General features: G+C 39.1%; 2 protein-coding genes across 4 annotated transcripts in view; one reads left to right on the forward strand and one right to left on the reverse strand.

Annotated features, from left to right (window-relative positions):
* The window catches only part of LOC100256909 (potassium channel KOR2), a 37,319-nt gene extending 28,220 nt beyond the window's left edge, over window positions 1-9,099 (forward strand). For 2 of the 3 annotated variants that reach the window (XM_010667176.3, XM_010667177.3), the window contains 2 exons: window positions 5,615-5,725; window positions 8,710-9,099. In XM_010667176.3, the coding sequence (XP_010665478.1) occupies window positions 5,615-5,725; window positions 8,710-8,716 (118 nt within the window). In that variant the 3' untranslated portion in view covers window positions 8,717-9,099. The remainder of the gene's footprint in view (window positions 1-5,614; window positions 5,726-8,709) is intronic. The other variant, XM_010667178.3, reaches the window with a different exon arrangement.
* A 2,417-nt stretch (window positions 9,100-11,516) lies between these two features.
* Window positions 11,517-13,402, reverse strand: LOC100262005 (putative clathrin assembly protein At1g33340). Its single transcript, XM_002263698.4, has one exon. It carries the CDS (start codon window positions 13,034-13,036, stop codon window positions 11,828-11,830), a length of 1,209 nt encoding a protein of 402 aa, XP_002263734.1. The 5' UTR covers window positions 13,037-13,402; the 3' UTR covers window positions 11,517-11,827.
* Between the last annotated feature and the right edge of the window lie 1,497 nt (window positions 13,403-14,899).

Raw genomic sequence — 14,899 nt, forward strand, 5'->3', positions numbered from 1 at the left:
GACCGAATACCTTGGCCTTGAGTTTTGTATATTATATATAGACTTTACAAGGATGCTTTACATGGAAAGCAAATAAAAGCAAATAAATTCCAGCATGATTCTAGCCCTATACATGTAAACTATAATCTGTCAAATAATATATGCTAACTGTACAAAATAATAAATGAAGAAATAAGGAAACAATTGTGGGCTAAAATAAGGAAAGAAGGGTGGGCTAAATTAAGGAAGGAAGTGTGGACAGCAAGTGTGGGCTAAAATAAGGAAGGAAGTGTGACAGCAAAGCTGTCCTTTGATAGCTGTCCTTTGACCAGCAAAGCTGTCCTAGTGTGGACAGCAAAGCTGTCCTTTAACAAAAGCTGTCCTTTGACAGCCCCCCTCAAATTGATGCAGGTTGATCAACAAGCATCAATTTGCTACTTAGCAAGCAATGTCGATGACGAGGGAGAGCCTTGGTGAAGATATCAGCAATTTGTAAGTCGGTGGAAATATGTGTAAGAGTGATAACACGAGCTTCAAAGGCTTCACGGATAGAGTGACAGTCCACTTCAATATGCTTTGTGCGCTCATGATAGACAGGATTGGCCGTGATCTGAATAGCGCTTGTATTATCGGCATGGAGAGGTGTAGGATCGGTCTCAGAAAAATCTAACTCCGCAAGCAAACCTCGAAGCCAAATGATTTCAGAACAAGCAAGAGACATCGCCCGGTACTCAGATTCCGTAGATGACTTAGAGACTCTGTCTTGCTTCTTACTTTTCCAAGATATCAATACATCTCCTAAGAACACACACCAACCAGTGATGGAGCGACGGGTATCCGCACAACCTGCCCAATCAGCATCACTATAAGCAGCAAGGCGAGTAGAATTGCCTGCAGGGAAGAACAAGCCACGAGTAGAAGTGCCTTGAACATAGCGTATGATCCTACGAACAGCAGCCAAATGAAGATGACGAGGAGTCTGAAGGAACTGGCTGACTTGCTGTACAGCAAAAGAAATGTCCGGTCTAGTAATGGTGAGATAAACAAGGCTACCCACCAACTTCCTGTATAAACTGGGATCAGCAAGTAAGTCGCCCTCCTCTTTGCGAAGCTTGACATTTAATTCCATGGGAGTATCAACAGAAGTAGCCCCTTGTAGACCAGCTGTAGCCACCAAGTCACTCGCATACTTATGTTGATTGAGGGAAATACCAGAGGGACTATGATGCACCTCAAGACCAAGAAAATATGTGAGAGGTCCAAGATCTTTCATATGAAAGGACTCGGAGAGATGAGTTTTGAGCTGACCAAGTAAAGCAGAATCGGAACCAGTGATCACAATATCATCAACATAAACCAAAAGAACAACAATACCCATGTCTGATTTCCGAAGAAACAAGGAAGTGTCATACTTGCTCTGCCTGAATGAAAATTGTAATAAAGTGGTGCGGAATTTCTCAAACCAGGCCCTCGGAGCTTGTTTGAGACCATAAAGAGAGCGACGAAGCTTACACACATGTGAAGTCGGAAAGGGAAACAATCCCGGGGGTGGCTTCATATAAATACACTCTTTAAGATCCCCATGAAGAAAAGCATTTTTTACATCCATCTGATGTAATGGCCAATCACTGGAAGCAGCAAGAGCTAGAATCGTACGAACAGTAGTCATTTTAGCCACAGGAGCAAAGGTCTCTTCATAATTGACACCATATTCCTGATTATTCCCAAGTGCAACAAGCCGAGCTTTGTAACGATCCAAACTTCCATCAGATCGGACCTTGACTGAGTAAACCCATTTGCAACCCAGAGGAACAATAGTGGGAGGACAGGGCTCAATGTCCCAAGTGTGATTGGCCTCTAGAGCGGCAATTTCTTCCTGCATAGCTTGTCGCCAACAATCATGCTTAGCAGCATGTGAGTAACATGTGGGAATATCAAATTTGGACAATGCAGCAGTAAGGGCTGAAATAGAATTGCCAGAACTGGAAGAGGGAAATCCATACCTATTCGGAGGTACAGACACTCGAGAAGAGCGACGTACTGAAGGTGCTGCAACTGACTGCATCTGGAGCGTGGTAGGATCAGATATCGGGTGAGCCACCGAAAGAGACTGTGGGCGGGAGCGTCTCGTATACACAATACCTGGTTGAAAGCGAGAACTGACTGGATGAAGATCTGAGAACTGTTGCTCAAAGGAGGGAAGGACCACAGTAGAAGAGGATGACACAGTAGAAGAGGATACAGGAAAGAAATGTTGATTTTCAAAGAAAATAACATTCCTAGAAATACGTGTACGATGTAATGTAGGATCATAGCAAACAAATCCCTTTTGACACATATTATATCCCAAGAAAGCACATTGAACAGATTGAGCAGATAATTTATGTCGCTCATGAGGAGGTAAATGAACAAAGCATACACAACCAAAAATACGAAGGTGATCATAACTAGGTTGCTTAGCAAATAAGCGGAAATAGGGAGACTCCATATGTAGGACTTGAGAAGGTAAACGATTAATCAAGTGAGTAGCAGTTTTTAGAGCCTCTACCCAAAACATGGATGGAACAGAAGATTCTAACAAGAGAGTACGTACCACATCTAAAAGATGACGATTTTTGCGTTCGGCAACTCCATTTTGTTGAGGAGTAGAGGGACATGAACGTTGATGAATAATACCCTTAGAAGCCAAGAATGCTTGAAACTCAGTAGACAAATACTCACCACCAGAATCTGTGCGTAATGTCTTAATAGAAGTAGAAAATTGATTGTCAACATACGCTAAAAACTCAGTGAAAGTACGAAAGACCTCAGATTTAGAGCGAAGAAAGTAGACCCAAGTAAATCTGCTATGATCATCAATGAAAGTCACATAATATTTAAATTTCTCATGTGAACTAACCGGGGAAGGTCCCCAAACATCACTATGGATAAGATCAAAGCAGTGAGATGCTCTACTTGCATGCAAAGGGAAGGGAAGAGTTTTACTTTTACCAAGTTTGCAAGAATCACACTCAAGAGATAAAGAATAACGATCCTTATTACCAGGTAAATCAGAGTTCAATACATGAGATAAGATCTGAGTATTGGGATGGCCTAAACGACGATGCCACACCATACTAAGATCTGAAACATTATTACAAGCAAAAGACTTAATAGAAGAACGTGGAGAAAAATCTGGAACAGGTAAAAATAGTGGAAACAAGCGCCCCACTTTAGGTCCCTTCGCGATCGGCTTCCCCGTTACCTGGTCCTGCACAACACAACCATTACCAGAAAAATTAATAGCACAATTGTTATCAACTAATTGGCCAACAGAAATAAGATTCGTGGAAAGCTGAGGGGCAAGAAACACATCAGTGAACTTAGAAGAGGCATCGCCGATAGCAGCTATGGGCAAAGAGCTGCCATTGGCAGTCTGAATGGAAGATTGACCAGCGTAGGGCCGAACATGACACAAAGCGGTGGGATTATTAGTCATGTGATTAGAGGCCCCCGAGTCCACGTACCAAAGTTTAGTAGAATTGTTACCTTGAAACCCCATTGCTGATAATGCTGAAATTAATATCCGTTGCACCATTTCTGGGGTGCAGTAATCTAGTGCAGGAGGTGCAGGAACAGAGCACGCAGCTGAAGGAGAGTCGTGTGTTGCTACAGGAGGGACAATAACCGAAGTCTGAAATGCTTGGGCCTGACGATTCTGGGGGCGAATACGACATTCTTTGATAATGTGACCTTTCTTCTTGCAATAAGAACAAAACTTCTTAGGGCAAGTGGCAGCAATATGCCCATATTCCTTGCAGCAAAAACACTGCAAGTTTTTAGAATGCATAGGTGGTCCGCGTCCTTGGGCAGCATAAGCTACAGTTGTCGTCCCGGAACTGCCATGAGATTGCTCCAAAATAGCTTGAGTACTAAGGCGTTGCTCTTCGCGAAGTAACTCACCAAAACAAATATCAAGAGAGGGAACAGGAGATCTATTCAGTAAAGAGGAGTGAACAGATTCATATTCCGGACGTAGTTTCATAAGAAACTGATCACGCCGGGTAGTCGCGTGAATAGTCTGAATAGTTGAGAGAGCGACAATAGGAACATCCGCTGTAACCAAATCAGCATATTCATGCCAAAGAGTCAGAAATGCCGAGTAGTAGTCCTGGATGGAAAGACTACCATGTTGAAACATGGCAATCGCATGTTCTAATTGAAAGCGACGAGCATCGTTATCCTGATGATAAACTTTCTTCAAATAAGCCCACATAGATTGAGCGGAGCGATGGGGCCGCAAGTGGGTGACAATATGAGGCTCCACTGAACCAAGAAGCCAAGACATGATGCGTGCATCAAGCACAGCCCATGAATGAGAAGTCCCAACATCCTGAGATTTGTCAAAAGTGGATGGTTTTTCAACATCCGTGCCATCAATATGACCCCAAAGGTCTTTTCCCTTGAGAAAAAGTTCAAACTGAAATGCCCAGGTAGAATAATTTGTGCCTGTAAACTTAACACACAGCGGTGCGGAATCCATAGAAAATAAATAGAACCCGAGACAAAAGGATGGACCAAAAAAAAATCTCAGAAGAAAACTGACCCACGACAGCCACAGAAATACTGAGAAAAATGGTTGTGGTTGGGTGCAGCACGGATCAACACAGACTTGACCGAAAGACACGAGAGGCACCTCCGAAACCGAAAAGACAGAAAAGAATTTGAGGGAAGAAAAATTAGCAACCTTGCTCTGATACCATGTCAAAATATTGTGTGAATGACCGAATACCTTGGCCTTGAGTTTTGTATATTATATATAGACTTTACAAGGATGCTTTACATGGAAAGCAAATAAAAGCAAATAAATTCCAGCATGATTCTAGCCCTATACATGTAAACTATAATCTGTCAAATAATATATGCTAACTGTACAAAATAATAAATGAAGAAATAAGGAAACAATTGTGGGCTAAAATAAGGAAAGAAGGGTGGGCTAAATTAAGGAAGGAAGTGTGGACAGCAAGTGTGGGCTAAAATAAGGAAGGAAGTGTGACAGCAAAGCTGTCCTTTGATAGCTGTCCTTTGACCAGCAAAGCTGTCCTAGTGTGGACAGCAAAGCTGTCCTTTAACAAAAGCTGTCCTTTGACATTCTGATATGGTGATTTGAAGGTGGGAATCTCTATATAAATTAGCCATGAAGGTATGTTGTGATTGGGAGGGAAAATATGATTTTGTAGACATAAATAGCCTATCTGGTTTGAAACAGGTTCCTCAAGAGAAGTTTGGTAGCTTCATGTCTTGTACTAGTTCCAAATGATGCCATACTTATCATTGTTCAAGAAGTTTGCTACTTCTTAACTTGTGCTTCTCCTGTATGTGATGAGAAGCCTATGTGAGAAAAGAAAAAACCCAGTCATACCTATGTGTACATGTTCGCTGATTTTTTTCCCCTTGTAAATCAAAATTGATTCTCTGTTTTGTGGATTTAGGCACCATCAATATATTCTAGTTTTCTATTATTCCCTTTTATTCCTAGAAGCTCAAGGAGCATATATTTACTATACCTATTCTATTGTCAATTTGTGCTTCCAGTAGTGGGATAGATTTGAATAAATTTTTATTTATACACATTATTTCTCCTATTTAAATATAGATACAGAAGAACTCCTCTTGATGAAGGCCGAGCATGTGGGAGCAAGCCTTTAATCAAAATTTTGGAGCAGGCTAAAGAGGCTTGCTTGGCAAGACACATGGTTGTTGAAAGGTAAAATAAGGCTTTTCTTCGTCACGCCATTATGGATAACTAATCAGTAAGAACTTACTTCAGTTTTCACCCCTTAACTATAATGTTTTCTAGTTACTATTTCTTTCTTCACCACAATTTTTGGTTTGCCTTGCCTTGTCAAGGTGCATTATTCCAAACCCACTGACAATTATCACAAATAAGGACTTTGTGTCACTTGGAATGGGTTGGGAGAGTGTTGGAGCGATGTGCACCTATAGGCTGCCAGTTTTTATTTGCTATTTGGGGGTTCAGTTGTTTGTCAGTAACCTTAAATCTAACTAGGATTCTGAATTTTTGTATAGAGGTAATGTAATTATTTTTGTTTCATGTCATGACTCAAGGATGGTTAGCTTACTTAACACATTTCTATTTTAACAGAAAACAAGAGTCCTTGGATTAAAACTAAATGAAGGGCTAACTTTGCACCTTACCTATGGCATACCAAATATCTCATGGAGGGATCATTCAAACTTGTACATGATAGCTTTTAGATAAGTTGTGGATGAATCTTAGTTTGTGTCTGCGGCTTTTGCTCTCCCTCTTCTTAGGGCTTCTAGTGTGGTTGATCTGAGAATATTATAGCTTCATCTAGATCTCTGATTCTTCTTCTTTACTACTTTTCATGTTGTAATATGTGGATAGCATCAAGAGCACACTCGGGAACATTTAGATGTCATGTATGGATCAAATCATTCTAATTTGCACTTCATGTAAAATGTCTCCATTTGTTATAAAGAATCTCCCCTTTTTTAGGATTTTGTAATAATCTCTTAGGTTTTTACTCTCAGATATAGAGATGGTTTCATTTTCCAAAATAAATCCATTATATAGGCTGGATTTGGGTATTCAAATTTTGGGAAAACAGATCTTGGTTGAGCTTCATCCACCATGGAATAGTGAATTCCCAAACATAGCATCTCATTCAAGCCTTCCGACAGGCTCAGACCTTGCCTCAATGGTTAATTTAATCCCAATGCTCCAAACCCTCTACCATGGTTATGTCTGAAAATGGCCCTGCTTCTCATCTGCCTTGGGTAACCCAATGAACTACTATCATAGTTCATTCCCAAAGATAACACCTCATTCAAGCTGGCCAACAAGGGTGAGATTTTGCTTTAATTATTAATCTAATCCCAGTTAGCTTGGTGAAAGCTCTAACACCTCTACCACAATAATATCTGAAAGTGCCACACCACTTCTCATCTGCCCTGCATAACCTTATAACTAGCCATCAAAATTGATCTAAGGCATGCAAAACAAGGCAGTTGCCGTTCAACCACCCTTAGCTCATTTGTTGTCCTACTAGAGTAAAATGGCTTTCTCCAATCTTACATAATTAGACTCATGGGTTTGCCAAGAAATTCTTTACAAACTTGCCACCCAGGAAGAAGTGAGCAGTCATTGTCAAAGTCGTAAACCTTCACTTATTCTAAAACATCATTGGAGTTCTTCTGTATCTTAATCATGCGCAGGATGTTAAGTGTAATCCCTTGCAAAGCTCTCTACTTTTGGAATTTCCTCCAAACCTTCATCAGCAACATTCGTCACATGTGCAACAATCTCTATGGGGAACCAAAGTGATACCAGCCAAGAACAAACAACTTGTGCCATGGCTCCCATAGCCGCTAGATAGTGAAAGATAAAGACAGTAAGATGTTTCACCATTTCCCAGGAAAATAACAAAATCAATTGGGCCAAGGGCTTTGAAAGTAGTCCTTGACTTCAATGTCATAAATTTTGAACTTTCATTGGCCACTAGCCACATGAATGCTCTTACTTTAGATGGAGCTTTAGACTACCAATTAAAATTAGCCAGAAGGAAAATATATGAAGAATTATCGCTGGACAGGAAACCGAAGAAAGATATCAAGGAGAACTGCCATGCATGGAGCCAAGGACTGAATCTTCTCATCAATAAAAGATTTGTCACTAATAAACAGGAAGTAAAAAATGCTAAGAGGCAAGGGACTAGTCACTTCTGGTATGTTAAGGTATGCCAGATGTTGAGTTTTGAGAACTAGAAGATGAAGAGTGGTAAAGAACAATGGAGGAGGACATCTAGATCTTGAAACAAGATAGATGCTAGTAAGGCAAAGAGGCTGATCTTCCCAAAACAGATCCTTCTAGAAATATTTTTCTGAACCATTTCAAACCGAATGTCGAATGTAAGAAGCAAAATCAAGGAAGCCTTAGAAATAGCTTACCACAGGCTGTGGTGCAACCATATAACCACATCATCCCATCAGTTGGAATGTAAACCATAAATACTTTAATAACCATGTGCTACAATGATCGTCTCTGGTACTTCAGGGGGATTCCTTTAATTATGCATAAAGTTGTTTCATTATGACTTAGATCATATAAGTCTAAGCACTCAAGCTACTGTTAATTAAATAAAGGTCCTTTACTTAACTTGATGAGAAGAACATTGTGATTATTCCTAAGACAAATTTCCTGATGACTGTATCTTGTTCCAGTCATTTATAAGTTTAAAACATGCTAACCACTGATGCATCCAAGCCTCTTCTAGGTGTACCCCATTAACAAGAATTTGAAGTCTGAGAGATGGGTTCTAACAGGTTTTGGAAAACAGTAGTCTTAGGTTTTTGGTTATCTATTGTATGCTTCTCTTCAGCCTAAAGAGAGTTGTCACTTTACCAATTTGCTCTAAGTGTCACAGCTTTTCATAATTGGTTTAAGAAACTCAATGTACTTGGGTTGTATTACTCATATCTCAGGGTATTCTATTTAACTTTCAATGTATAGGAACTTGGGACATGTTATGAGTATTTTTACAAATCTTGGAGCTTATTGATAACATATTCTGGGCATTGGTGGTTTGAACTTGTCTCTTATCTACTGTTCCTTTTTATGTTGCTCTGTAAGCTGACGTTCTGTATTCTTTTTTCTGTTGCTCTGTGGGTTCATTCGATTGTGTCCTCTTTTCTTATTCAATGTTGTAGGGCATGACAAGGAACTGTGGGCATTAGCCAAGCTACGGAAGATTGAAAATGGGGCAGATGAAAACAAGTTTTTTCTTCTTCTGTTTTTTTCCATACATGTATAGTTTTTAAGAGGACTTGAATACAGCAGCGGCTAAACAAAATTATTGGCCACCTGTCAATGTGTTTGTAGCAGCATTGTTGTCAGGCTATTGAACCTGGTGCCTGGACCTCTACGTTGTTGGATGATACTTCATGTTTGTAACTTGATTATTCGTCTTCTTCAAACATAATACTTTTATAGAAGTGGACTGGGTGTCACATGTACTGATTGTAACAGTTCTATATATTTGTGCGCTCATGGATCTTCAGTGTGCATGGCCAATTATTATACAGAAAATTTGACTTCAAGCCTCATGTATAATTGGTTTATGATGATAAAGATATTGCCTTTTCTTCCCCTTCTATTTTAGTAAATACTTCATTTCATGCATACATGGATATAAATTTTACTTCATGGCTCTTTTAGTTCTTCAAATTACAGGATATTTGATGTCTTAGCTTGAGAGTTAGAACTGATCAGTCTAAACTTTTACAAAATTGGAGCCATAAAGTTCTTTTCTTAATATTATCTGGACTTCCAATTAAACTAAAACTTGACTTTGAGGGAGTTTTCTAGATTCTTGGAATTAGTGTGTTAATTTCCATTGATTGCAAAAGTGGGTTTGGATCCAAGGCCTTTGCCTTGACAGCCAAGGAGATGCCAAGTGGAGTTGAACATGGCTGGTGCAACACAGTGGAAGGTATGCATCATTTTTATTTCTTCATCTATCAAATATCTTTTTGGGTGGGTTCAGCCTTTCAATGTCTGTATACTTTTCCCTTATTTTGTATTCATAATAATGACTATGTTCTTTTATCACAGCCATTTCCCTTGACCGCTAGGCTAAGAATTCTATCAATGCAAGTCTGAATAAGGATTGGCAACACAAATACTTGATCACCTATGCTACATCTAACGAGATAGATCTATTTCCTAAGCAATGTCAAGCTACAAGTGCCACTATTTACTTAGAAAAGGTAACCCTTTAATTTCCATTGCTACATAAATCCTCAAGCTGATTCACTTTCTGCTATTGATCACTGGAAGGTATCGGACTCATAGTTGATATGCCTTTGGGCTCTGATTAAGATATGCCTTTGGTCACGAGTGAGAACAGAGAAAATCCTTGTCTTTTAAGTAATGAACAATGCACAACTAAGCATTGATGGGTTTTGAAAATCAGATTGGTTTTGCACGCGACCATAGTTAAAGGTTGTTCAGACCAACCTGGTTTGCAAAAGTAAAAGCATGTTAATTGCCAAAAGAAAAAAAAGGCATGTTTGTGTGTTGCTTTGATACATGTCCTCCTTGGATTAATTACTTTAACACTCCTAGGTCATAGATAAAATTTGTATCGGTGTCTTGTTTTAATCATTTTAATCCTTATGGTATAAGCTATATGATTGTGCGCATTCATGATTAGACACTAGCATGACTAGGTAAGCTTAGTGCTTTTTTTTTTTTTCATGGTTGAGGGAAAGGTTATCATACGGCACTACACTGCAAGGCTTGACTATATAGATCTTGTTTGATGATTGTCATAAGACCAAGAATGGAATGATCTTCCCAGACTTTAATTTCACCTAAATGATGGCATGAATTCACTTAGGAAACCAATTATCCTATTACTTTCCCCTCAAGAAGGGGTTGCTTCAGTTCTAGCATTCCACATCTGCCAAAGAAGACTAGATGCTCTTGTTGATGGATCAGTTTTTCTTCCAATACTTAATATCCAGCTGATAACTGCCATGATTCATGATAATGCTCCATACTTGATAAGCCATATAGCTTTCATTGAAAGAGGGAAAATGCCTCCCATCTTATGACTATAGATCCCATTCTTCAAACTTTTGAAAACATCTTAATCATTTAAAAATTTCTAAATCAAAATGAGGTTTACCAAGTAGCTATCTTAAGAGAGATTTTGCAGTTCCTGATTGGATATCACTGTATATTATATAATCCTCTAAACTAGACTTTGGACACATGGAGTTACCTAAATGGTAAAACCTTTTGCTAAACAATTGGCTTCAGAAAATGCGATTCCTTTGGCTACATTCATTAGCATGCGTAAATTCAATTTGTGACTGGTTTTCAGGACACAGCTATCCATGATAAAATCTTGCTTTTAAGTGTTTTTCCGTGCCAACAAATCCTTGCTTGAAGGTTTAACCTGAAAAGAGTCCTGGTCTTCTTTCAAATTTGTATTTCTGTCCATCTTCACCCGACTGTTACTCTGAATCAGTTAGCTGGCCAGTTTTGCCATTCAAACTGTGCTAACATCATTTACATCACAAATTCCAAGGCCCCTTTGTTCTTAAGGGTCACAAATGTTTATATCTGGTATGCAGGTTGGAGATCTCTTTGAAGTTTATCAATACCATTCCAACTTAACAATTCATTTATATATGCTGAGGTATAGATGAAATATACCTTCTTTGGGGAGATTTGAAGCTTTCTAACCTTGTAGTTTAATAGTTCTTTGCTGGAAAATGAAAAATAAAAGGGGTAAATTTACTTCTATTATGTAAGTGAAGCTCTTCGATTTTTCTCTTTGCCTTTTTATTTTATTTTATTTTATTTATGCCCATCCCTAATATATAGGCCACTGAGTGGGTTCTTAATTCAAGATCTAAACATTATTAGAGAAGTAAATACCAGATTTATCAAATTTAAATGTCTTACAGCAAGCAAGCTCAACAAAGATCGGCTGATAGATTGTAAATTTTTCTTCATTTCTTATTATTATTTGCATGAGTGAAAATAACACAAACCCCACTAGCTGCAAGATTGCCCCATGATCACATATCTTCTTTGATCATACATTTACACACAAAAACTCTCTTTCTCATAACATACATCATGAGCTTACATCCCAGATGTAATTTACAAGGAGTAAGAAATTTGGAAGTAGCATAGTGCTAAGTATACTCATATTATAAACCCCAAATTGTTAAATCCAATCTAATACCTTTGAAACCATGCTTGTATCCACAGATGCAGTGAATGGGTTAAAAGAACTACAAGGGTTCTAAATCATTGAGAGAGATTACTGACAGTACCTTTGATGAAGAGTCTCTCAATAGAGACCTGTGATTCAGCAGACTCTTCTTCATCAAACACCACCCATACTTTACTTATCTTGGTCTCTAGCGTGCAAGAAAAAAGAGTCGGTGATAAAGTACTCTCACTTGTGTGGTCATCTTTCTCGCCTTGGCCTTCTGTTCCTGTCTTTGTCGACTGCATCTTGGTTGACCTTGTAAGGTAATCCAAAATAGCAGGCGGCTTAGAGCCAGCTGCTTTGGTGGTCAGTACAGAACCATATGGAGTTGGTGTAAAGCTTAAGAGTTGTTCCAATGCCAGAACATGATCGATTGATATGATTTGGACCGATGGGTACTCCAAGTTCTTATTCCCAATTATTGTTTTGCAATGTTCATACAGATCATGAAGCTCCTGGCTCTGCTGAGAAGCTCTCCTTAGTATGTTGCAGGCTAGAGCTCTCACCGGTCTCGTCAATTCAAAAAACATATTTACCAGAGCTGCAACCCCTTCACAAAAAGCCATGTAAACTTGGAAGCTTTCTTTCAGGGTGTTGCTCATGGCCACTTGAGCCAAGCTGTCTGAAGGCGAAATCTCAGAGGGTGAGCAATCCAAGACCCTATCCAGAAGGATTTGACATCTGGGCAATCTACGCAACACGGTATGGATTAACTTCTCCTCATAGAACTGCAACTCCAAGGCTTGTGACATGACAGGTTCAAGCTTTCCAGCTTGGTTAATGACCCAGCCCATTCTTTCTTGTAGATAAGCAGCATACCTGTGTAGGAAACAAACTGAAGGCTCGGTATTACTCATCAGGAACCACCCAGTAGTCATCCGGAGATGCCCTGAAACATGGGCACCGCGCAGCTGTTGCTCAAAGCAGCGATTGCCTCCACGCAGAAGGCGATGAATCAGCACGAGAGTCTTGAGGGCCACCAGGCGGTCTCTGGTCTTTCCAAGGCGGCGAGAGATTCTTTCAGCAAGAAAAGTTATTGAGGACGGAGAGTTAGAGACAAGGAAGAGGATCTCATGCATGTATTTGTCATCAATGGGGCTGTCATCATGGCCGGTTGCTCGCACCACCGCCACCTCTAAGTCAGAAAAGCCATCATGATGGTATATCATGGCCTTGCCAATGGAAGCATGGTCCTTCACTGAGCCAAGAGCTCGCCGGAGCTTGCCCTGTACGTCCACCCCCATCTCTGTCTTCTCCTGGTTGGACTTATGAAGGAAGAAGCCCAGACTATGATGAGAGAGCTTTGCTGCAGATAGGCTGACATATATACATATACATGTATATAAAGACTTGGAAGGAAGGGTGTGTTGTCTCCGTGTGAGCCTTTGCTTTTCAAAATTAAGAATCAAAAACCTAGTTTTTTTAGGACATGACAAAGTGGCCTCAAGGCTCAAACAATTTGAAATACGAAGGAGACAATATGGGTCAGAATGTTCTGTGTGAAAATGGATATGTCCAAGTCTGCAAACCACAGTACTATAATAATGCTAGCTGTACAGTACGTACTAAGTGATTCACATGCAAGTCAACTCGGTCAATCTGTCTTACACCAAAATTCTTGCATTTACTTTGATTATTATTAGAAAAAGGAAAAAAATGGACAATAAGTGGAACATTTTAAATATATCATGAAATCTGGTATAAATATATTGATCAAAGTATAAAGTAATAGGGTCGTACAGAAGGTACAAGGTAATAGAACTCGGGTAGGAAGTAATGGTTCTCAGTTAAATATGACATTACTTGATTATTAGTGCATGCTTTTTTGGTTGTTACCCAAAAAAATCCTTAGCTACCAAAATAATCCTTAGCACTAATGCCTTAGATGAGTCAGGCGAGGGATTTATCTGATTGGATGGCTTCGTAGGACCCACTTGTTCAGCATTGCAGTTTGATGAACTTCTGCACCATCAGCATTTGTACTACAATATAGTGTAATGTACTCACAACAAAAAAAGTAACTGCATTTTTCTATATATATTTTCTTATCCTCCTTGTCCTCACACGTAAAAATACTTGCTTTTGTACCATGCTTCCTCATCCCCTCAATACTTTATAGTGAGATTAGTGGGATAGAGCATCAGATGAGTTGACACAGCTTAAATTCTTTAGATTAATCGCCTTATTTATTTATTTTCTTTGGGTGATGTGATCATGTGATATAGTGTCGTTATATTAAAAGTAACAAGGATAATATCTGATAAATTATAAGTTAAATAGTTTAAATTTCATTTTGTTTTCATAAATTAAATGAAAGTATCATGAACTTCTCTCCCAAGAAGACGATGTGAACTCCTGTGCAGCTTAGATTTTGAAGTTTGTCATAAAGCTTGTCTTTTAGAGAAAAAACATAAGAGGACAAATGAAAAAGAAAAACAGGGATAACAAAATAGGCATTGGGGGAGGGAAGTCAATCCATGTTATAGGCGGCATGTGAGAGAGAGAAAGAAAAAGACTGCAGGTAAGTAGACAAAGTTTGAAATCAGAATAAAGGGAGATGAATATTATAGGGGGCCTGGTTAGGGAGAAATAGGGTTTTGTGTTGATTGCCCTCACCCACTATAGCCTTGGATTCCCTTTTTTAAAATACTAAATATACAACTAGTGTTCATTAGCGTGACCTCTTTCAAGGATGAATTGATTGTTATGAATATGAAAAGGGGAATAAGAAAGAGTGCTTTAGAAGCTTTCTTTGTAAGTACTTTTGAGTTTGTGGGTACAAATGAATATAATATATTTGGAAGAGTCAACCAAGCAAAGAAAGGTGTTTGAGTGGTGGGGGAAAGAACCTCATTCCCTGGGAATAGGATTCTCATTCTCCTGCATCAAAATCTCTCTCCATTTGCAAACATACAAACCTCTTTGACTTTGAGACACCTTTTCTTTTATCTCATTCAGTGGTTCCTCCTTCATTATCATTCAAACTTCCTTTCTTCTTTACTTCCTTTCCTTTATGGATGTTGAAGCCCCACCCCCCTCACCCTGCATAGAAATTAGTTAAAAGAGAAAAAAGGCTTGTCATATTCTATTATAAAACCCATTATCTC

Source organism: Vitis vinifera, chromosome 18, assembly GCF_030704535.1.
Source record: "Vitis vinifera cultivar Pinot Noir 40024 chromosome 18, ASM3070453v1".
Classification (NCBI taxonomy): Eukaryota; Viridiplantae; Streptophyta; class Magnoliopsida; order Vitales; family Vitaceae; genus Vitis; species Vitis vinifera.

Excerpts from the sequence above, each read along its gene's own strand:
- LOC100262005 (XM_002263698.4), bottom strand. The coding sequence starts at position 13,036 with ATGGGGGTGGACGTACAGGGCAAGCTCCGGCGAGCTCTTGGCTCAGTG.